The sequence below is a fragment of the Ambystoma mexicanum genome, chromosome 4p (assembly GCF_040938575.1).
Source record: "Ambystoma mexicanum isolate Mex_15411 chromosome 4p, UKY_AmexF1_1, whole genome shotgun sequence".
Classification (NCBI taxonomy): Eukaryota; Metazoa; Chordata; class Amphibia; order Caudata; family Ambystomatidae; genus Ambystoma; species Ambystoma mexicanum.
Window position 1 is genome coordinate 37,654,977 of NC_090927.1, and position 25,418 is coordinate 37,680,394.

The window sequence follows — 25,418 nt, forward strand, 5'->3', positions numbered from 1 at the left end:
TTACGACTTTGGCAGAAATTCTGCAGTAAATCCGCGGACTTACCACCAAACTCGATTACTGTTACTGCCACGTGGTCTCGTGGATGTACTGTGGGGTTACAAGTAGTGGTAGGGCAAAGCAAGTCCCATGGAATCCATGGAGATCTCTACAGAATTACCACTGGCGGTAATCCCACTGCAGTCATTCTGGCCGATTCTGTCAGTAAAGTGGTGAATTCACCGCCAGCTTCTTGCTGAAGGTAAATCCTTCCCTTCACTGCCAAACTCGTAGTACAGCAGTGCAGTGTTGGAATTCCCGCCACATTACGGCAGTTCTTACGTGCACCGTCGTACTTGCGTGAGGCCCTAAGAGTCTCAGATGGAAGTCATTTCTATGCATGTGAATGCACATAAGTAAAGACTGTCTTTACTTTCTCTCCGCAAGATTCTGATTTGTATAATTTGTGAATGCACCTGGTGGGCTTGTGCATTGCACAATACTCGACCTGTGACCCAGACAAGTCTAGGAATATTCCCCCAGGAACTGAAATTCCCAGGGCAGTATTCCTCTTAAGTTAAACAAATCTTTTCTCACACCACTGTTAAAAAACCCAGAGACTGGAGCATAAAGTCCTTTCCAATGACCGAGCAATAGCCGGCCTATTATGGCCTGCCAAGATCGCGGAGAAAGTGGTGACGAAACAACTTCAGGCTTTTATAGATGAGCATAAGATTGATTGATTGATTGATTGATATTTTATTTCTATTGCTCTCGTACACAAGTGTTTCAGAGCGCGACAAGGCAAGGGAGGGGAACAGGGGAGAACAAAACAGCGATCTTACTAGGCCCAGTGACATTGAGAACGCACAAGTGCATGGGAGAGGGGGGAGGGGAAAAGTGCATGGAAGCGGGAGAGGTGGAAAGTGCGAAGCAGAGGAGAAACAGATAAATAACAATAAATAAATAATAAAGGCAACAAACAGTGGTAATGCAGCCAGCAATTTGCAAGTGCTAGGTTTAAGGCAGCAGACAGGGTAGGTCTGATAAGTACAGGAAGAAAAAGGGGGGGCTGTATGGGTACAGATACAGACCCCAGTGCAAGGGGTGGCCCGGAGGCAGTGCGGGAGGGTGACGGGATGAGCAGGGACCTGGGCCCAAAAGACAGAGGGTGGCCAGGTGCACGGTGCCAAGAGAGAACAGATCAGCAGGGGAGAGGGGGAGCAAAGGCAGAAGAAAAGAGGAAGGTCTTGAGGTGCTTCCGGAATGGGAGATAGTTCTGCTCAAGTTTTAGAGTGGCAGGGAGTGGCAGGGAGGCTGTTCAAGATCCTTGACTGTTTTTAGTCGGGTTTCAGACCAGGCCATGGCACAGAGACCGCCCTGGTGTCGGTCTGGAACAATCTGTTGGGAGCCACCGACGAAGGTCCTGTTAGCATGCTTATCATGCTAGACCTGTCAGCGACCTTTGACACAGTTGACTTTGAGATCCTAATTGCAAGGTTGTCATCAGTGGCACATGTTTCAGAAGAGGCCATGAGATGGTTTGTGTCCTTTTTGTCTGACCGCACCCAACAGGTGAAGATGGGTGACTGTCTCTCTGAGATTGTGCTGGTTGAATGCGGGGTACCCCTGGGGTCCTCACTGTCGCCTCTTTTGTTTAACATTTATATTCGAACATTGCTGAATATTTTTGCGGAATCTGCATTGTCATACTAAAATGCGGGCGACACCCACATCTACGTGCAACTTAATCAACCTGCGGAAATAGTGATCGTGGTGCTGTCTTGTGCCATCAAGACGAAAAACTGGATGCCTCAAAATCCTTCAAAAACAGAGGTTATTGTGTTGGGTGCAAAGAGGTTGGTACAAGAAATGGTTCACACTATTCCGTGCCCCTCTCTCTTTGGTGTTCCTACTAGATACTCAAACACTGTAAAAAAAAACCTCGGCTGCATCTGGCAGTCTAGGATGGATTGCAATTCACAGGTTAGTCAGATTGTAAAGTCTGTATATTTTCACTTGAGGCTTCTAAAACCAGCAGTGCCCATTATTGCAGTGAACTGTGGTGGGTATACTAACCAATGCGAGGCTGGACTACTGCAATGCCCTTCTTACAGGGGTTCAAACATTTCAAATAAAGAGACTCCTGGTAACCCAAAACTCTGCAATCAGACTGATTTTTTCATTATTTCATTAAGCAGAAGAACCCTAATTTCTCAGTATAGACGACAGATACACTGGCTTCCAATATCTCATAGAATCCTGTTCAAGGTGCTCTGTCTGGTGTTTAAGTGCATCCATGGGATGGCACCAGCCTATTTGAGCACACAGATTCAGCTGTACTGTCCTCAGAGACAGCCGCGCTCCTTAGATCAGCACCTCCTTCAGGTTCCAAGGGTCAGAGCGGCCACCTACGGTTTTCCGCCTTTGGTCCCCGAGCGTGGAATGCTCTTCCGTTGAACCTTCAACGTCTGGACTCACTATTAATCTTCAGGAAACAAGTAAAAACGTATCTGTTTGCCGAGTTCAGCCCCTTCTATCGTTTGCCTGAGCTGGCGTGCTTGTGTGAATTCTATAAGACCATCGCGCCTAGATGCATTTGTGCTCGGTCCCCTCATGGGTATGCGCAATGCAAATCTACAAATCAAATCTACAAATCTACAAATCTACAAATCTACAATTCTACAAATCAAATCAAATCTACAAATCTGCAAATCTACAAATCAAATCAAATCTACAAATCTACAAATCTACAAATCAAATCAAATCAAATCAAAAATATGTCTGTGCCTGTTCAATAAGGCAGACTGCCTTGTCGGTACAAAAGGAATACATTCTGTTTCCAAAGTTTTATGATTCTTGCAAAAGTCCTTTTAACACTGCTGTACGTGCAACTTTTGCAACAACTTTTTATGATGAATTCACTTTTCTTTTAAGCAAGATTTACTGCTGTCAAACACATGGAAAGAACCAAGAATGCATTTTGAAAAAGAGACCAGAGAAGGCCGAAAATATTTGAGAGCTTACGCATTTATTTGGGACGTGACTAAAACGCACTTTGAGGGATTGTTTCCCAGTTTTGAGGACCTGTGCTGTGGCCCCGCATTCTCATTATACATTTTTGGTACATTTTGCTTTGCTTATTATTCAGGGACCCAACGAACAGCAACAATAAAAGCAAGGTAAGGAATGCGACTAAGCTCTCTCCACCCTACCAGGGAGGAAGTATCCGTGTGCATATCAGTTTGATGCTCCAGAGCTCTATTCACCCTACCAGGTCAGAAGTACCCATGTGCATATCAGTTTGATGCTCCAGTGCTCTCTATGCCCTACCAAGGCAGAAGTATCCGTGTGCATATCAGTTTGATGCTCCAGAGCTCTATTCGCCATACCAGGACATAAGTACCTGTGTGCATATCAGTTTGATGCTCCTGAGCTCTCTACGCCCTACCAGGGTAGAAGTACCTGTGTGCATATCAGTTTGATGCTCCTAAGGCCCTCTAAGCCATACCAGGGCAGAATTACCCATGTGCATATTAGGTTGATGCTCCTGAGCTCTCTACGCTCTACTAGCGCGGAAGTACCCATGTGCATATTAGTTTGATGCTCCTAAGCTCTCTACACCATACCAGGGTGGAAGCACCGGTGTGCATATTAGGTTGATGCTCCTGAGCTCTCAACGCCTTACCAGGGTGGAAGTACCCATGTGGTTATCAGTTTGATGCTCCTAAACTCTCTAAGCCATACCAGGGCGGAAGTACCAGTGTGCATATCAGTTTGATGCTCCTAAACTCTCTTCGCCATACCAGGCCGGACGTTCCCATGTGCATATCAGTTTGATGCTCCAGAGCTCTCTACGCCATACCAAGGTGGAAGTACCCATATGCAAATCAGTTTGATGCTGCCAAACTCTCTGCACCATACCAGGCCGGAAGTACTGTGTGCATATCAGTTTGATGCTCCTAAACTCTCTTTGCCATACCAGGCCGGACGTTCCCATGTGCATATCAGTTTGATGCTCCAGAGCTCTCTACCCCCTGCCAGGGTGCAAATACCTAACCTATGTGCATATCAGTTTGATGCTTCTAAGCTCTCTACACAATACCAGGGTGGAAGTACTTATATGCAGTTGGGTTTGATGCTTGTAAGCTCTCTACTCAATTCCAGGGTGGAAGTAGCCGTGCACATATCAGTTTGATGCTCCTGAGCTCTCTTCACCCTGCCAGAGTGGAAGTCCCTATGTACATATCAATGTGATGTTCCTGAGCTCTCTATGCCATACCAAGGTGGAAGTATCCATTTGCATATCAGTGTGATGCTCCTATGCCCTCTATGGCCTACCAGGGTGCAAGTACCCCTGTGCATATCAATTTGATGCTCCTGACCTTAGCTCTCTACACCCTACCATGATGAAAGTACCCATATGCAGATCAGTTTGATGGTCCTGAGCTCTCTACACCACACCAGGGCAGAAGTACCCATATGCAGATCAGTTTGATGGTCCTGAGCTCTCTACACCACACCAGGGCAGAAGTACCCATATGCAGATCCGTTTGATGCTCCTAAACCCTCTATGCCACACCAGGGTGGAAGTACCCATGTGCAGATTAGTTTGATGCTCCTAAGCTCTGTACACCATACCAGAACGGAAGTACCCATAAGCAAATCAGTTTGATGCTCCTGAGCTCTCTACACCCTGCCAGGGTGGAAATACCTAGGTGCAGATCAGTTTGATGCTCCTGAGCTCTCTTACGTCATACCAGTTCGGAAGTACCCATATGCAGATCGGTTTGATACTCCTAAACTCTCTACTCCATACCAGGGTGGAGGTAGCTGTGCACATATCAATTTGATGCTCCTGAGCTCTATTTGGCATACCAGAGTGGAAGTACCCCTTTGCATATCAGTTTGATGCTTCTGAGCGAAGCTCTCTACACCCTTGCAGGGTGGAGGTATCCATGTGCATATCAGTTTGATGCTCCTAGGCTCTCCACACCATACCAGGGAGGAAGTACCCATATGCAGATCGGTGTTATGCTCCTAAGCTCTCTACTCCATACCAGAGTGGAAGTATCCGTGCAAATATCAGTTTGATGCTTGTGAGCTCTCTACGCCATACCAGGGCAGAAGTAACCATATGCAGAAATGTGTGATGCTCCTAAGCCAAGTCCATTCTCCACGAAGATTGCTAGTGTTATATTAAACATGTTAACATCCAGAAAATGGGGAGTGCTACACAAAGCATGTTTTCTCTTAATCAATGAGGTTAGTGCTTCGAACAGAAGCCTTAGCAGCATGAGAAAGCTAAGTGCTTTGTCAGGCTATTCAGGGTTCCATCACTCAAGTCCTTACACCAGCAGGCGGCAGCTCCCCATCAGACCCGATCCATCATCCAAGTCAATTCCAGAGCAGGGGGCAGCACTCCATCAGACCCGTCTCAGATCCATCAACCAAGTCCCTTCCCCAGCAGGCGGCAGCTCTCCATCAGACCCGTCTCAGATCCATCAACCAAGTCCCTTCCCCAGCAGGCGGCAGCTCTCCATCAGACCCGTCTCAGATCCATCAACCAAGTCCCTTCCCCAGCAGGCGGCAGCTCTCCATCAGACCCGTCTCAGATCCATCAACCAAGTCCCTTCCCCAGCAGGCGGCAGCTCTCCATCAGACCCGTCTCAGATGCATCAACCAAGTCCCTTCTGCAGCAGTTGGCAGCTCTCCATCAGCCCTGTCTGTGATCCGTCAGGCAAGTCCCTTCCCCATTAGGTGGCAGCTCTCCATCAGACCCGTCTGTGATCCATCATCCAAGTCCCTTCCCCAGCAGGCGGCAGCTCTCCATCAGACCCGTCTGTGATCCATCATCCAAGTCCCTTCCCCAGCAGGTGGCAGCTCTCCATCAGACCCGTCTGTGATCCATCATCCAATTCCCTTCCCCAGCAGGCGGCAGCTCTCCATCAGACCCCTCTGTGATCCATCATCCAAGTCCCTTCCCCAGCAGGCGGCAGCTCTCCATCAGACCCGTCTCAGATCCATCATCCAAGTCCCTTCCCCAGCAGGTGGCAGATCTCCATCAGACCCGTCTCAGATCCATCAACCAAGTCCCATCCCCAGCAGGTGGCAGCTCTCCATCAGACCCGTCTCAGATCCATCAACCAAGTCCCTTCCCCAGCAGGCATCAGTTCTCCATCAGACCCGTCTCAGATCCATCAACCAAGTCCCTTCCCCAGCAGGTGTTAGCTCCCCATCAGACCCGTCTCAGATCCATCAACCAAATCCCTTCCCCAGGAGGCGGCAGCTCTCCACCAGACCCGTCTGTGATCCATCATTCAAGTCCCTTCCCCAGCAGGTGGCAGCTCTCCATCAGACCCGTCTGTGATCCATCATTCAAGTCCCTTCCCCAGCAGGTGGCAGTTCTCCACCAGCCCCGTCTGTGATCCATCAAGAAAGTGAGGATTCAATTAGACACCTTTGTGCATCATCAGACAATTCTGTGTTCTGTAAGTGTATAACAGTAGGACTCAGACACAGTGGGTTCATGTTCATTGGTATAAACGTTTATTGAAAGTAAATGGGTGGGGGTCCCCAAAGCTAAGAGGGGTTTCCCTCCCTTAACCAAAACTAAGGAAACTGTCAGGATGTCTTTGTCTGAAGTAGATAGTCCACCGTCACTAGTCCAAAGTCTATTTCCATCCCTGACACTATTGACGAAACCATAAAGAATAAAAGGTGTTCTTAACTCAGAAGAATAGGTTGTAGGTACTATCAAATTAGGGGAAGAATTATTCTGGAAGAATGTCACCCTTCGGGTCCTGTTCCTCTTTTCAAGAGAGCTCCAAGTAACAAAAGTTCCAAACTCAAAGTTCTTAAATGTAAAACAAAGCTCCTTAAAGTTCTTAGATATTTCTCTCTAACAGAACCTTTACAATAACCAGGGGCAGCGACTGCCTTGCCCTGGTTCCTTCTTTTGGCAGTCCTCTGTTTCTTGTAACCCAACAACCAGGGGCAACGAATCCCTTACTCTGGCTCCTTCTCTTATAGGTCCCAGACCTCTGCCTCTCTCTCTTTCTGCTTGGGCCAACTTGGTTCACTTCCCTGTTAAGTATGGCCCTTAATAAATTCCTCATAGGTTTCCCTTCTCATGGGAGCAGGTCCCAAACCCCTCTTCTTTATGGTCCAGTACTTGGAGCCCTCTTCTCCTAATTACCACCACAAAGAAGATGACTCATGTGGTTCTCGTGTAGTGGGTCCTAGATCCCTCTTCTTTGCTTTTGGATACCTGGGACCCTTTTCTCCCAAGTACCGCCATAAGGAAGATGACTCGGGTTACTCTCCTGTGGTGGGTCCCAGACCCCCTCTTCTCTGCATGCAGATACTTGGGGGACCTTTCCTCCCAAGTACCGCCACGAGGAAGATGACTTGTGTTGCTTTCGTTTCGTGGGTCCCAGACCCTTCAGTTTCTCTTGTTGCGGGACAGACCTCGTTTACTTACCTGCCAGGAACTGATACTATGAAGATGCTGACCGCACCTTCTTAGTTTCCCACCAGCCGGCCAGAGTGCCCCCTACCTCTAGGGAGCCTTGCAGTGGGCTCTGGTCTGCCCAGGATCACTGCAGTCTCGATCTTTCCCTGGGTAACACAGTCTTCCCTTCATGTGCTTCCCAGGCTTCAGGAACTCTATACATCACCAAACCCATAAGGGGCACGTGACATTCATATGTTTTGAATGAAACCTGTCAGAGCTACATTAGACCAATATGCTCTCCATCAGACCCTGCTATACTCCATCAGACCCATATGCTCTCCATCAGACCCTGCTATACTCCATCAGACCCATATGCTCTCCATCAGACCATGCTATACTCCATCAGACCCATATGTTCTCCATCAGACCCTGCTATACTCCATCAGACCCATATGCTCTCCATCAGACCCTGCTATACTCCATCAGACCCATATGTTCTCCATCAGACCCTGCTATACTCCATCAGACCCATATGCTCTCCATCAGACCCTGCTTTACTCCATCAGAACCATATGTTCTCCATCAGACCCTGCTATACTCCATCAGACCCATATGTTCTCCATCAGACCCTGCTATACTCCATCAGACCCTGCTATACTCCACCAGACCCATATGCTCTCCATCAGACCCTGCTATACTCCATCAGACCCATATGCTCTCCATCAGACCCTGCTGTACTCCATCAGACCCATATGCTCTCCATCAGACCCTGCTATACTCCACCAGACCCATATGCTCTCCATCAGACCCTGCTATACTCCACCAGACCCATATGCTCTCCATCAGACCCTGCTGTACTCCATCAGACACATATGCTCTCCATCAGACCCTGCTGTACTCCATCAGACCCATATGTTCTCCATCAGACCTTGATATACTCCATCAGACCCATATGTTCTCCATCAGACCCTGCTATACTCCATCAGACCCATATGCTCTCCATCAGACCCTGCTTTACTCCATCAGAACCATATGTTCTCCATCAGACCCTGCTATACTCCATCAGACCCATATGTTCTCCATCAGACCCTGCTATACTCCATCAGACCCTGCTATACTCCACCAGACCCATATGCTCTCCATCAGACCCTGCTATACTCCATCAGACCCATATGCTCTCCATCAGACCCTGCTGTACTCCATCAGACCCATATGCTCTCCATCAGACCCTGCTATACTCCACCAGACCCATATGCTCTCCATCAGACCCTGCTATACTCCACCAGACCCATATGCTCTCCATCAGACCCTGCTGTACTCCATCAGACACATATGCTCTCCATCAGACCCTGCTGTACTCCATCAGACCCATATGTTCTCCATCAGACCTTGATATACTCCATCAGACCCATATGTTCTCCATCAGACCCTGCTATACTCCATCAGACCCTGCTATACGCCATCAGACCCTAATATACTCCATCAGACCCTAATATACTCCATCAGACCCTAATATACTCCATCAGACCCTGCTTTACTCCATCAGACCCATATGTTCTCCATCAGACCCTGCTATACTCCATCAGACCCTGCTATACTCCATCAGACCCTGCTATACTCCATCAGACCCTGCTATACTCCATCACACCCTGCTATACTCCATCAGACCCTAATATACTCCATCAGACCCTGCTATACTCCATCAGACCCTGCTATACTCCATTAGATATTGTGCTTCTGTTCGGATCTTATAGACGGCCATACACTGATTCCTGGTTGCTGAGGTGCTCACATTCCAATCCTCTCATTTCAGGCAAGCGTGACCTTCCAGGATGTGGCAGTCTATTTCTCAGAGGAGGAGTGGGGGTGCTTAGAAGATTGTCAGAAGGAGCTGTACTGGACTGTGATGGAGGAGGTACACGCTGCCCTCCGCGCACTAGGTAACACGTCCTTTCCTGAATATACATGATGTTTTCATGGGGCTGATATCAAATATAAAATGATACACAATCTGTGCAAGTCTCTTGGGGTCCCCAGCGTTCCCTGGTGGCTCTGGTGCCCTCTTTGTGGGTCCCTTTTCTAGGAATGTTTATCAGGCTTTGTCCTTCGTGCTCCGATGACTGGCATGGACTTTCAGGGACTCTTGTGATGTTAATCCTGCTCCCAATTCCTCTGTTTGTAGGAGCATGAAATGCCCTCCTGATCCCTCTGGCAAAGGCGGCTGCTGCTGCCCTATCAACGGAGATGAAGCCATTTTCCTGGATGGCAGAATGTGTGCCCTTGCCGTTCCTTAATCTTATATCTTTCAGCCTCTGGTCCCTGTTCTACTGTTGCTCTAGAGACCCTTCCTGGAGATGCTCTGATCAATCGCAACATGGCTGCATTCATCTCTGAATCGTTTGCTTTGCTACCTGTGTTGAAGTTCCCTACCGCCATGCGCTGTAGTGTCACTCCCCCATGTAGTGTCACCCCACCATTCCCCGGCTACTTGGTAGGGGACAGTCACACGGCACCTAAACAAAACCCTGTACCTTTAAGAAGATTCCAAAATGGGTATAGCATACTAAACACAAAACGCCTCATGGCACACGCTATCCCAAAATGTATCTGAAAGTTTATAATAAAGGGACTTACATTTGCAACAGGGGAGTTTTTCATGGTAGTGGCCTTTCCCGGCGGTACCACGTGGTAACTGGGGGCGTGGGGGGAGGATGAGCAAGTGGGAGCTGTCTGCTCCGTTACTCACACACTTAAGGAACACAATTCAAAATGGCGTCAACGCTCTAAATAGAGCCTATTTAGTCCAGTCCTACCTCGCATTGTGTGGCACCTCATGGAATCAATGAAACCGCCATAACCTGCTTCACCAAACAATGCCCTTGAGTAATTATGAGCCACAGCAATGCCCAGCCGTGAGGGGCAAGGCCTAGTGGGAGGAGCAATGCACAGCTTTGAGGAGCAGGGTCAATTAGCCATTCCAGGGAATTTGGGTCTGGGAGGTGAATTGAGGAGTTGCCTGGAGATGGAGGCATAAGGAAATAGTGTGGTTAGAGCTAGAAGGAGACAAGGAGGAGATACTATTAAGGAGGACATTTAGAAAGAACAGCCCGAGAGGAAGCATGTAAAGAGCTTTGAGGAGGAAGTGACATATGTAAAGAGAACAGCAAGATAACAGGAGGAGAGAGTGACAAGCAAAAGGAAGAGCTGCACCGCGGAGAGGAGCTTGGAGTAGGAAAGCCCTTCTACACACAAGGTGACTGGTAACATTCAAGGGAGCAGTGGAATGTCTAGTGTTTGGGGTGGCATCAAGAACCAGTGATCAGGAAGGTGGTGCATGTAACCTAGGCCGGCTCAGGAAAGGAAAAAGAAATCTGTCACCCTGGTTGTCCTGCAGGAGTGTAAGGATGAGTAGTAGCAAACCTATCTACTCAGCCATCACACATCTACAAATCAACAGTGATCATGGTCATAAAGGTAAAACAGGCCCATCTAAGAGCTATACCCCATTTGCCTTTTGTGGTATCGTGGGCCGAGGGTAGGCTATATTCTTAGGAGGGGTGCAAGTGTGAGACAACAGCTGGAACAGTTCCAAAATAAAGGAATGTCCAATCAAGGGTCAAAAAAAATATATAAACTTTAATTAAACAAACCAATTATACAATTATTAATAACACCATAATAGAAATCCACCCCTGTTAAAAAAGACAGAATGTGCAGATCACAATGTGTCTAGGCACTCCGGATACATTAGCAGGGAGGAAAAATCTAGATTTGCTGTAATGTCACTTAAAAGTATATGACCGTTTGGAAAAAGATTCAACAAGGGCCTTAACCATCTGTAGAGCCCCCAAAATGGACTAGGAGGACAGTGGCTCTCAATAGTACCTGATGCCATATGTTAGGTGGGTCGCATTTATCCCAGGAGCACAGTCAGCGTCGAGTTGGGTATGCTCAGTGCTCAGTGCGGTTTGAAGTCAGCATCAAGCAATGCATGTCAATGGAAAAAAATCCTGGCGGTTTGATGCTTTGTTGATGAAGCAATGGGTCTAAGTGGTCTGCACAGTGTGCTAGTTTGTTTGTTTGTTTGTTTGTTTGTTTATTATTTATACAGCGCGCCACACCCTGGGGTATCTGGGCGCTAATGCCCGAGCTGGACACATGACGAGGCTCTGCTGGGCCATTGAGGCATCACGCTGTTTGATGATGTAGTTCGAATGAACGTTCGAATGTTAGTGCTATAAGCAGCACTGTGGGTCCTGCTGGTTCAAAAGCAGCAAACACGGTTGAAATGCAGTTTGAAGGGTTTCAAGCGATACAACCAGATACTTGCTTCTTTGGCCTGCTGCATTCTGTGTGTCCCACTGCAGGGGGTTGTAGGGCAAGGTTATTCTCTGCTTTCACATCCTAGAGAAGTTTTCTAGCAGATTGGTATGCTCCGGTCCTCAGAAAAGTCAACCCCATTGTGCCCCGGCAATGCATCGGAAGAAAGCTTTCCTCTGCCTGTGAATACCTGTCTTCACCTCTGGCCGAGGGCTCTGGAGAGGTCCGCTCTCCCAACAATGTCCACATTTATTCTTCCTGATGTCCTTAAAGGTCCAAAAGTGAATCGAACTAGGCATGGGAGAACCCTACTTTATAAGTAAAAGGCCACATGGGATTGGATGAAAGCAAGCCTTTTTAAGGGGTCCAGTCCTGGCCCTTGAGACAAGTGACCCTTCCCTCCTGATGTCACAACCAGAGTGCCTTGTTCCACAAGAGCTGGAGGGGATTGGAAGGAAAGAAAAGCTCATAGTAAAGCATGATGGAGGAATCCTTTCTCAAGCCCGCTTGTGCTATCTAACTGAGCTGCAAAGGTTCTCTGTGGTACGACCCCCTAGTGCGAGGCAGGCCTTTAAACTGCCTCTTTGAAGACAGTTTCCCAGGAAGACTCCTGGTGTGAAGTACTGGGCCTGGCAGGGAGGAGTTACACATCCTCCCAGAGAGTCAACAGAGGCAGGCACCCTGTCCTTTGTCTCATTCACTGGAATGTAGGAAGTCAGGTTGCCTGGGATCCACATAGCCTCTCATGGCTGTTCTGAGCTCGCAGGGTTTTTAGGGTTTTCGTATGCTGTAATTCAGATGTTGCTTTAATAATTATGTGAACTACCAATCTCAAGCCAAAACTGAGGTACGGCTTCTATGTCCACATTATCCTGCCACCAAGGGATAGTGTAGCGTAATTATGATGGGTTTGGAAGAGAGGTATAGACTTAAATGCAGCCTCTGTACTGCAGCTGTCAAAATGGCACCTGTGACGCCTGATCCTGCTCTGTATCACTGGAGAGCAGGAGCTGCAGGCCAGGATACTGATGCAGCAGGGCACATGTGACCTTTGATCCTGATCTGTGCCACCGGAGAGCAGGAGCTGCAGGCCAGGATACTGATGCAGCAGGGCACAGGTGACCCCTGATCCTGCTCTGTGCCACCGGAGAGCAGGAGCTGCAGGCCAGGATACTGATGCAGCAGGGCACAGGTGACCCCTGATCCTGCTCTGTGCCACCGGAGAGCAGGCGCTGCAGATCGGGAGACTGATGCGGCAGGGCACAGGTGACCCCTGATCCTGCTCTGTGCCACCGGAGAGCAGGCGCTGCAGATCAGGAGATGGATGCAGCAGGGCACAGGTGTACACCTGCTCTTTGCCACTGGAGAGCAGGCTGTGCAGATCGGGAGACTGATGCGGCAGGGCACAGGTGACCCCTGATCCTGCTCTGTGCCACCGGAGAGCAGGCGCTGCAGATCAGGAGACTGATGCAGCAGGGCACAGGTGTACACCTGCTCTATGCCACTGGAGAGCAGGCGCTGCAGATCAGGCGACTGATGCAGCAGGGTACAGGTGACCTCTGATCCTGCTCTGTGCCACTGGAGAGCAGGATGCACAGATCAAGCGACTGATGCGGCAGGGCACAGGTGACCCCTGATCCTGCTCTGTGCCACTGGAGAGCAGGCACATCAGGGCACAGGTGACCCATGATCCTGCTCTGTGCCACCGGAGAGCAGGCGCTGCAGATCGGGAGACTGATGCGGCAGGGCACAGGTGACCCCTGATCCTGCTCTGTGCCACCGGAGAGCAGGCGCTGCAGATCAGGAGACTGATGCGGCAGGGCACAGGTGACCCCTGATCCTGCTCTGTGCCACTGGAGAGCAGGCGCATCAGGGCACAGGTGACCCCTGATCCTGCTCTGTGCCACGGGAGAGCAGGCGCTGCAGATCAGGAGACTGATGCGGCAGGGCACAGGTGACCCCTGTTCCTGCCCTGTGCCACTGGAAAGCAGGCGCTGCAGATCAGGAGACTGATGCAGCAGGGAACATGTGACCCCTGAACCTGCTCTGTGCCACTGGAGAGCAGGCGCTGCAGGTCAGGAGACGGATGCAGCAGGGCACAGGTGTACACCTGCTCTATGCCACTGGAGAGCAGGCGCTGCTGATCAGGAGACTGATGCAGCAGGGCACAGGTGGGTGCTGCAGATATGGAGACTGATGCAGCAGGGCACATGTGACCTCTGACCCTGCTCTGTGCCACTGGAGAGCAGGCGCTGCAGATCAGGAGACTGATGCAGCAGGGCACAGGCGTACACCTGCTCTATGCCACTGGAGATCAGGTGCTGCAGATCAGGAGATTGATGCAGCAGGGCACAGGTGACCCCTGATCCTGCTCTGTGCCACTGGAGAGCAGGCGCTGCAGATCAGGAGACTGATGCAGCAGGGCACAGGTGTACACCTGCTCTATGCCACTGGAGAGCAGGCGCTGCTGATCAGGAGACTGATGCAGCAGGGCACAGGTGGGTGCTGCAGATATGGAGACTGATGCAGCAGGGGACATGTGACCTCTGATCCTGCTCTGTGCCACAGGAGAGCAGGCACTGCAGATCAGGAGACTGATGCAGCAGGGCACAGGTGTACACCTGCTCTATGCCACTGGAGATCAGGCGCTGCAGATCAGGAGACTGATGCAGCAGGGCAGAGGTGTACACCTGCTCTATGCCACTGGAGAGCAGGCACTGCAGATCAGGAGACTGATGCAGCAGGGCAGAGGTGTACACCTGCTCTATGCCACTGGAGAACAGGCTCTGCAGATCAGGAGATTGATGCAGCAGGGCACAGGTGACCCCTGATCCTGCTCTGTGCCACTGGAGAGCAGGCACTGCAGATCAGGAGACTGATGCAGCAGGGCACAGGTGACCCCTGATCCTGCTCTGTGCCACTGGAGAGCAGGCGCTGCAGATCAGGAGACTGATGCAGCAGGGCACAGGTGTACACCTGCTCTATGCCACTGGAGAGCAGGCACTGCAGATCAGGAGACTGATGCAGCAGGGCACAGGTGTACACCTGCTCTATGCCACTGGCGAGTGGGTGCTGCAGATATGGAGACTGATGTAGCAGGGCACATGTGACCTCTGACCCTGCTCTGTGCCACTGGAGAGCAGGCACTGCAGATCAGGAGACTGATGCAGCAGGGCACAGGTGTACACCTGCTCTATGCCACTGGCGAGCGGGTGCTGCAGATCAGGAGACTGATGCAGCAGAGCACATGTGACCCCTGATCCTGCTCTATGCCACTGGAGAGCAGGCCCTGCAGATCAGGAGACTGATGCAGCAGGGCACAGGTGACCCCTGATCCTGCTCTGTGCCACTGGAGAGCAGGCGCTGCAGATCAGGAGACTGATGCAGCAGGGCACAGGTGTACACCTGCTCTATGCCACTGGAGAGCAGGCACTGCAGATCAGGAGACTGATGCAGCAGGGCACATGTGACCCATGATCCTGCTCTGTGCCACTGGAGAGCAGGCGCTGCAGATCAGGAGATTGATGCAGCAGGGCACAGGTGACCCCTGATCCTGCTCTGTGCCACTGGAGATCAGGCGCTGCAGATCAGGAGACTGATGCAGCAGGGCACAGGTGTACACCTGCTCTATGCCACTGGCGAGTGGGTGCTGCAGATATGGAGACTGATGTAGCAGGGCACATGTGACCTCTGACCCTGCTCTGTGCCACTGGAGAGCAGGCACTGCAGATCAGGAGACTGATGCAGCAGGGCAGAGGTGTACACCTGCTCTATGCCACTGGCGAGCGGGTGCTGCAGATCAGGAGACTGATGCAGCAGGGCAGAGGTGTACACCTGCTCTATGCCACTGGAGATCAGGTGCTGCAGATCAGGAGATTGATGCAGCAGGGCACATGTGACCCATGATCCTGCTCTGTGCCACTGGATAGCAGGCGCCGCGGATCTGGAGACTGATGCAGCAGGGCACAGGTGTACACCTGCTCTATGCCACTGGCGAGCGGGTGCTGCAGATCAGGAGACTGATGCAGCAGGGCAGAGGTGTACACCTGCTCTATGCCACTGGCGAGCGGGTGCTGCAGATCAGGAGACTGATGCAGCAGGGCAGAGGTGTACACCTGCTCTATGCCACTGGAGATCAGGTGCTGCAGATCAGGAGATTGATGCAGCAGGGCACATGTGACCCATGATCCTGCTCTGTGCCACTGGATAGCAGGCGCCGCGGATCTGGAGACTGATGCAGCAGGGCACAGGTGACCCCTGATCCTGCTCTGTGCCACTGGAGAGCAGGCGCTGCAGATCAGGAGACTGATGCAGCAGAGCACAGGTGTACACCTGCTCTATGCCACTGGAGATCAGGCGCTGCAGATCAGGAGATTGATGCAGCAGGGCACATGTGACCCATGATCCTGCTCTATGCCACTGGAGAGCAGGCACTGCAGATCAGGAGACTGATGCAGCAGGGCACAGGTGTACACCTGCTCTATGCCACTGGAGAGCAGGCGCTGCAGATCAGGAGATTGATGCAGCAGGGCACAGGTGACCCCTGATCCTGCTCTGTGCCACTGGAGAGCAGGTGCTGCAGATCAGGAGACTGATGCAGCAGAGCACAGGTGTACACCTGCTCTATGCCACTGGAGAGCAGGCGCTGCAGATCAGGAGATTGATGCAGCAGGGCACAGGTGACCCCTGATCCTGCTCTGTGCCACTGGAGAGCAGGCGCTGCAGATCAGGAGACTGATGCAGCAGAGCACAGGTGTACACCTGCTCTATGCCACTGGAGAGCAGGCGCTGCAGATCAGGAGACTGATGCAGCAGGGCACAGGTGTACACCTGCTCTATGCCACTTGCGAGCGGGTGCTGCAGATCAGGAGACTGATGCAGCAGGGCAGAGGTGTACACCTGCTCTATGCCACTGGCGAGCGGGTGCTGCAGATCAGGAGACTGATGCAGCAGGGCAGAGGTGTACACCTGCTCTATGCCACTGGAGATCAGGCGCTGCAGATCAGGAGATTGATGCAGCAGGGCACAGGTGACCCCTGATCCTGCTCTGTGCCACTGGAGAGCAGGCGCCGCGGATCTGGAGTCTGATGCAGCAGGGCACAGGTGACCCCTGAACCGGCTCTGTTCCACTGGAGAGCAGGCGCTGCAGATCAGGAGACTGATGCAGCAGAGCACAGGTGTACACCTGCTCTATGCCACTGGAGAGCAGGCGCTGCAGATCAGGAGACTGATGCAGCAGAGCACAGGTGTACACCTGCTCTATGCCACTGGAGAGCAGGCACTGCAGATCAGGAGACTGATGCAGCAGGGCAGAGGTGTACACCTGCTCTATGCCACTGGAGATCAGGCGCTGCAGATCAGGAGATTGATGCAGCAGGGCACATGTGACCCATGATCCTGCTCTGTGCCACTGGAGAGCAGGCGCCGCGGATCTGGAGTCTGATGCAGCAGGGCACAGGTGACCCCTGATCCCGCTCTATGCCACTGGAGAGCAGGCGCTGCAGATCAGGAGATTGATGCAGCAGGGCACAGGTGACCCCTGATCCTGCTCTGTGCCACTGGAGAGCAGGCGCTGCAGATCAGGAGACTGATGCAGCAGTGGGCAGGTGTACACTATGCAGTTGGCATGGAGTTTAATAAAAAGGGGGGTATGCTTAGCAGTCCACCCTTTCTGAGAAGAATAACACGCATCATTTTTTCATTAATAAAAATGGAAAAATCCAGAACAATCCTCCACAGGTGCCTCTAGTGTTTAGTCACCCATAGCCGCTGCATGGACGGCCTCGAAGACTCAGAATTGGGAGTCATTATAAAGGTAAGGACCAGCATCAGAGAACCAGAGTCAGTGGCAGCACCAGACAACAAACAAGCACTGGGGACACTTTAAAACTACAAGAAAATGAGTGACTGGGAAATAACAAGACCCATTAGGAGGGGCATCCTGGGGCCCCATCACTATGCCCAAGTCTGAGAGACAGAGCTACTTTGGGAATTCAAGCTGATATTGTGATCTTTCTTGCAATGCACCAGCTAAGTTGGCTAAACATGAAACCGACTTGAATAAACCTTGTTATTTTGACTTATTTAGGGTTTGCCTCAGTTTGATTTCATCAGCTTTGTGACATATCACAAAAGGTGTCTTATTTTGAACTCAATTTCTTCCGTTGTTACGATGCAGAATCTTCATGTCAATGGGTCTCATTACGAGGTTGGAGGTAGCCATGCCAGTCCTACTGGCGTGGCTATCCCCAAACTCGGCTCCGGCACCCGCGAAAGGGGAATCACCAGGCCATTCCGACCTCGGCGGACCCGGTAATTCCCCTTGCGCGGGTCAATGGGAATGGGGAGGATGGTAGCAGCACTACCGTTCATAACGGTACCGTTGCTACCATTAAGTTCTGCTCGCGGGTACCGGTACGGCCCCCTGGTCAGACCAGGTGGCTGCAAGGGCACACTCGAGCAGAACTCGTAGTATGGCGGTATGGTAACAACAGTGCTGGTAGCGATACCGGTGCCGGTGTAGCCTTCCCCATACTCCTAATGAGGCCCAATGTCCCTCTTTTCACACACAGTATTATGTATCCTTTTTGCTTTGTCATTCATTCAACTCCCCTTTCCTGCTCCCTTAATTTGTCTTTCAGTATCTTCAATCTTCACAATATGCTCTCCACTGATTTGTGCCCCATTAACCTACCCTCTAAGCGTCTACATATGTACAGCTCGCTGTAATTCAGGTAGAAGGGAGTTTGCAAATTGATCTACAGCGAGAGTAGTCTTTAGCTCTTCTGGAGACCGGTCCTCCACACACATTTACCCGGTCTTTAATCCAGTAGGACATCTGCTCAGGGGGTGCTCGATTCTCCAGTTGGACACTGCAGTTTTTGCTGATGATTTGCTGGGTCAGATAACATAACATTCTTTCCAAGTCATCTTTATTGACTTCATTGTAGGGTCCACTCCTCTCAAGGTTCAAGATTTCTTACGCGTCTTAGTGTTCTCCTGTCACTCACAGAGCAATGTAAAGGCTCCTGTTGCCTTGAGGTCTTCTGGCTGTTTATTCAACTCTCTCAAAGGTCCCACCATACACATATATAGGTGTTCCAGGCAGCACCTGGGTACATTGTGGCATGTTTGTTACTGTTTTATGATTTCTTCCAAGGCATCGGGTCTGTCCTTTTTTCCAACATTGTCTGGCTATCCAATCCTTAGGCCTTCCAGTTGTGAGTCACTGTGATTCCCTTTGATATGGGATTCCCATCCCTTGAGGGGAACACGGAGGGATACTAATCTCTGCTTCAAGTCTTGGCACACTTAGAAACTCCAGGGCTGGACACTTGCACATCGGCTGATGACCACACCTGTTATCTAAGCTATAGGTAACCCTGCGTAGGATACAATGCGTAACAACCCTCTGTTTTTCTTGGACAGGTTATAATATCACCAACCCAGGCACGCTTTTTCGGATCAGAAAAGAGAAAGACGCATTTGCCTCCTTTCCCAAGGACCGAGGGCACAGAAAAGGCCACTGCGGTGTTATTACAGGTAAGGCACTCGTGTGTAGGTTCCGTATTGTTAAAATCTGTATGACTGAGTCAGTGTGGTTCTTGGCACTGCTGGGGTGCTGACATCTAGACCACCCTGATATAACGCATGGAGTCTGTGTGCCCCAGGGACATAGGGCTTACATCCCCTTTAATTCATAGGCACTTGAGAGTATTCGTGTGATTGATAGTAGGGGAGCGTGAAGGTATGACTGTGGTGTGTTGTTTCTGCTACCCAGCTGCAAGTAGTGTGTGCTACAGGGAGCTGCCATCATCATCCCGGGCGGGCGTCTGATGATTCCTGGGGTGTTCCTGGGGTGTTTTACAGATTCCTGCCACTCTCCTGCAGGAACACCCGCCAATATCTGCTTTTCGAACTTGTTCTGACTTTCTGGAGGGAGCTAAAGCCTTCAGCCTCACCCCCTAGCCTTTTTCTCATGTTGTTATCAGAGGTTACACTACTCCTGGGAGGATAGCTCAGCGGTAACATGCTCACCTTGGAAACAAGACAATATAGAGCAACACATGTTCGATCCCCTGGTCCGTGCTTAGAAACCTCTGGGTATTAAGCACATTATAAATGACATATCATATCATGGGGGTACTAATCAGACTGTCAGTACTTGGACACTAGGTTTCCCTTCAACATTGTGTGACTTTTTAACATTGGCCACCGCATTTTAGAATGCAGTGTTGTGGGGATACTTTTATATCACCCTAACCTTTTACACGTTTTGGTGACCTTTAGATGTGCCTAAAAATAAGCTGGTGGCCGCAGATTCCTTTTCACCACTTGTGCTTTATTTCATGTGTGCACATTCAGGGTTACGGAGTCCAAACGTGACTAGTGCCTTAAAATGGCCGTGCCATGAGATTTCCGCTTCTTCTTTGAGCCCGGTCAGGAAATCCCATATAAGGCCATGCACTTGTCAGGGTAATCGGCTGCTTTCGTGGCCCGTGCTGCCTTTGTGTGTGTGGCCCGGCAAGGGGGTGGGACAGTATGGTCCCATTCCACATCCATGATGCCAGAGGGTCTGGGTGTGGGGCCTCCGTGAAAGCAGTAGTTGATTGGACAACTACTGGCTGTTTGAATGGAGCAGGTCCTTACCATTGGTGGGCTTGGAATTGCTCCTGGCCTAGATGTTGGATACGAAAGGGACTCCTGCAGCCATTTCTTCAGTTCAGCGTTGGAGCCAAGAATCCCTCGTAGAAGAACAGCCGACTGAAGATCCGAAGAAGACAAGAAGACACCCGAAAAGGGCTGGCACCCCGTCCTGCATCTGGCCCGGTGAAGCCCTGTTCGAATGATCGTATCTCCGAAAGACCCTGAGCGGTGCGTCAGCCCTTGGACTTGCGGGAACAACTAGTCTTGATTTGTGCGCAAGAATTCTGCCATCCTGAGCCTTCGGAAGTGCCCCCGGACCATCCTTTGGAATACCCAGCTCTCCGATCAGCTACATTAATCGAACCATCGCTGTTCTCTGTTTGCACCCGGAACATTGATAGGCACCAGCATGTGGCACAACTTGCATTCCCTCCAAATTTCAGCATCCCAGCATCAAGGGTTCCTGCCCTTGATGGGCTTCTGTGACTGGGAGTGGAAGGTATCACTACGCCGTGATACCTCAGGGTCTGGGCGTACAACAAATGTAATAAATAAATGAAGGACGCCTGCCGTCACCTGTGTGCAGATAGCGTAGCTGGAAGACACCTTCCAGATGGTGTTTCCCGCTAGCTTTGTAGGCAAAGCGCTGGAACTGGCACACAAAGGTCATCAGGGTGTTGCCAAGACCAAGGCCCCGCACCGTATGAAGGTGTGATTTCCGGGCTTTGAAGAGCAGGTGGAAGACTTTGTCTGCAACTGTGTGTGGTGCCAAGGGGCACTGCCGCATAGACAAGAACCCCGGATCGAGTCTATGGAGGGAGCTGTGTGCCATGTGGTTTCATGGCATGAAACCCCTGTCACTGCACCAGACACTTGCATCAAAGATAGCACTTGGTGTACCAAAATCCAAGAGGCTCTCCTCGGCAAGATTGCCACCCTCCAAATTAAAATCAATAACAAACGATCAAGCCTACAATCCAACCCACAACCCAACCCTATCCCCACCCTAAACCTCCCCATCCCAGACTCTCTGACTCCTTTTAGCTTCTCTCCACTCTCCATTTCCGAAGTGGAAAAGATCATCACCAGCCTTAAACCGACCAATAGCCAAGGCGACCTCTGCCCGGCACCTATAATCAAGGAAGCAGCTCATGACCTAGCGCCATTCATTGCTACCCTCATCAACTCTTCCTTTAGCTCTGGGATCGTACCTGACAATCTAAAGGACGCATGGGTCATCCCCATATTGAAAAAACCGACCCTGGACGCTAGTATACCCACAAACTGCAGGCCAATCACCACGGTCCCGTTTTTACTAAAAATCCTCGACCGTGCAGCATATCTACAAATTCAAGATTACCTTGAATCTAACAAACACTTGGGACTTAGGCAATCTGGCTGCCGGCCACGTCACGGCACTGAAACTGCCCTCATAGATTTAAAAACACAGATTGACGATCTAAAAGACAAAGGCAAACTTGCTCTCTTACTCCTCTTGGACCTTTCGGTGGCCTTTGATCTCGTCAATCATGAAATCCTCTGCCACCATCTTAAATCAGATGCACACTTCTCTGATAAAGCTACAACCTGGATTAGCTCCTTTTTAGACAATAGATCAATGCGCGTGTTCTCTCCACTAGCAGCCGCCCCACCTGCACCTGTCTCCTGTGGCGTGCCACAAGGATCTTGTGTTTCACCCACGTTGTATAACGTGTTCACCAAACCTCTCTTTGATATCTTGGACTATCTGGGTGTCACTTACACCAACTACGCTGACGACACCCAGATACTAATCCCTATCTCAGGTGACTACACGGCTGACTCCCTCGCTATCAATGAAATCTATCAGGTCATCCAAGCGTGGATGGCACAGCACGGACTCTGTCTTAATGATGAAAAGGCTGAGCTCCTTATTCTTGGTTCGCCACAAAAACTTACCAAACTCGACCCTGTGTTCAAGTCCTTCATCATCGATGGGAATATTATCCCAACCGCCAAGGACACAAAAACCCTAGGGATCTACATTGACTCGACTCTATCCCTGACCAGACAAACCAATTCAGTCTCATCCGCAGCGGCAAATTCCTGCAAGCTTATTACAGCCTGTTGCCCTTTTCTCTCTGCAACCAATTGTGTTAGCCTGGCCAGGACTCTTGTATTATCCAAGATTGATTACTGCAATGCACTGTACCTAGGCACCTATTGCTGCAACCTAAACAAGTTACAAATTGTCCAAAACAATGCGATTAGAGCTGCCCTCAACATTCCCAGGCGCCAACACATATCCGACACCAGACGCAATATTCGCTGGCTCTCAGTCCCACACCGTATCTCCCTGAAAACCCTGGCTCTTACCCACAAATGCCTACATAACCAAGCCCCTTGTTACCTGGCCAACCAATTTGCCCTCCACCACTCCATTAGACCCCGCAGAATGGCTAATTTAAACTGCCTTGAGGTTCCACGTTTCAATCTCCAAAGATCAGGTGGAATTAGCTTCCCTATCCTGGCAGCTAAACTCTGGAACACGCTTCCTAATGAGTTTAGAGCAGAACCCTCATTCCCGAGATTCAAACACCTAACGAAAACCTGGCTGGCTGCCCAGGACACGTAGCTCGGGGTTCTCTGTTTAATTTGTACATGTATATATAATCTGCTTGCCCTCTCATTGCTATTATTATACCTGTAAATTCTGTATTATACTTGTAAACTTTGTAATTATGGTTCTGTCTGTTTTTCTTATGTTGTAACTAAGTGAAGCGCCCGATTGCCCCTGGGCCTGGTGCTCTATACAAATAAAAATAAATGATACAAATGGACTTCAGATCGACCTGCAGAGACAACCACGTCGTGGTCCTTGTCGATCAGTGGTCAAGATACCCTGAGATTGAGTTTGTTGAATCCACAGTCTTGGAGGATGTTATCCCAGCATTGGAGAGGGTCTTTGCCACGCATGGACTTACAGTGGAAATATGCTCTGACAACAGGCCTCTGTATCAACGGAGAGGGTTCACAGAGTATCCGCGCGACCACAATGTTGCCCACCAGAAGATCACGCCACTGTGGCCGAGAGCAAACGAGGATGCTGAGAGAGTAAAGAGGACATTGAACAAGGTCATCCAGAAAGCCCACGAGCAAGGGGAGTGCGAGAAACATGCCCTATACAAGTTTTTGGCAGAGTATCGTGTGACTCCTCACTGCTCCACGGGGGTGGCCCCTGCTGAAGCACTATGTCATCAGTGCCCATGAGGCTTCTCCCAGACCACATGCCACTCACACCCGGAGTCTTAGATGATGCTGCAGTATCTGAAGGAAGGAGAAGGGGAATCGAGAGGGAGAATGACCAGAGGAATCTGCAGAGTGAATGCCTTGAGATAGGGGATCGGGTACTGGTGAGAACAAGAAACGTGCAAGGCAAATTGTCTCTGTCCCACGAGCCAACTCCCCTCAGGGTGATGGACACAAAAGGATCAATGGTGACTGCATCGGATGGCAACACGATGGTGGCCAGGAATTCCTGTTTCTTCAGGAAGATGGGACAGTTCCCAGAGTTGAGCCATGAGCGACTCAGAGGGACAGAGTCCGTACGGAGGTGGCCGCATCGACAGCGAAAGAGAAGAGATGAGCCAGGAGGGCCCGGCATCCAGCGACAGGGAAGATAGCCCGACCGACCAAGGAGGAGGCTTGACCTCAGCGTAGAACGACCCAGGAGGGGAAAGCCTCTACCCAGTAAGAGAGCGCCGCAGGCAGCCCACCTACCTGCGTGACTTTGAAGTGGACTTTCCCTGATGCCAGAGGGCACCCATTGGTGCAATTCTTCAGTTGATATCATTCAATTTATATATCTGTGTTTGAGTTTGATGTGCTAGATTTACGATGGTTGGTGTAGTGCAATAAGTGCCCATATTCTGTTTGTGATTTGTCTGAAAACAAAAATATGCAAAGGGCAAAGTGTGGTGTGTCCCTTTAAGATGACTGCAGCCAGCAGTCACGTGTGTTTGCCTAATAAAGACCCAGAAAGCCTACAGACCTGTGCCCTTGTCTCCATGTTCCTCGCTCTGGTGCCTGACCTGGACCCGGCCCCACACACATCACAGGGTGGGAGCGGCTGACTGCTGCAGATGCCCCTTCACTGGGCCCACAGGCCCACAGGCATCCTCACGCCTGGGTGTCAGTCGTTGATGTGATATCTTCTGCTGCCAGTGCCTTCACACCCCTTATCGAGGAGTGTCTGGAAGGGCCGCAGGAGGTCTCTATAGCATCCACCTCACCTCACATCAGCAAGCAGCCGTGTGCCTCCACAGCTCTCTCGGGAATGACCAGGTGCACTTGCTGTGGGATCGTCAGTGCCGTGATCACCCCTATCAGGCTGCACCGTGTCAGGGCCTTCCCACAGGGAGATTGTGGGTGTGCTATATGAACACACTCCGGGAAGGGGCGTGCCACCGCCTCATCACCATTGGTGTATTATAAACCGGTCTGCTGTGCTTAATGCGGGGTAGGGAGGGGGGGGGTGGCACCAACGCACACAATAACGACAGGAGTCGTGTGGGGTGCCATCTGGCTGCCTCCTCGTGGTCTTCTAAGTACCCAGCCTGCTGTTTGGGATTATTACACATGATGATGTCATCTTGTCTTAAAGGTACATAATTCACAACACTCTGCATTGTGATTGGTTAAAGACCATCATTAATGCTCACTAGGTGGTAATAGTAGAACCTACAAATAAAACAGGCTGTCACAGCACCAACTTTCGGAGAATAGGCAAATATGTGTCCTTTGACTTAGCTGAAAATCCCCCAGAAAAGTATGAAGTTTAATGGACTGGAAAGGGCAGGAAGGGGAAGGGACCAGCATGGTCATAAGCAGATGTGGCTGAGACAAGCTTCCACTGGATTGGAGGAGAGGGAGAGGGAAAGGGCAGGAAGGAGCCAGTGGGGTCATAAGCAGATGAGGCTGAGACAAGCTTCCACTGGATTGGAGGAGAGGGAGTGGGAAAGGCCAGGAAGGGACCAGTAG

The 25,418-nt window shown here is 50.6% G+C and overlaps 1 protein-coding gene across 2 annotated transcripts in view; it reads left to right on the top strand.

Moving 5' to 3' along the window:
- The window catches only part of LOC138452936 (zinc finger protein 773-like), a 161,321-nt gene that overhangs the window by 26,252 nt on the left and 109,651 nt on the right, over positions 1-25,418 (top strand). For both annotated transcript variants that reach the window (XM_069605300.1, XM_069605299.1), the window contains 2 exons: positions 9,247-9,373; positions 19,182-19,295. In XM_069605300.1, coding sequence (XP_069461401.1) covers positions 9,247-9,373; positions 19,182-19,295 — 241 coding nt within the window. The remainder of the gene's footprint in view (positions 1-9,246; positions 9,374-19,181; positions 19,296-25,418) is intronic.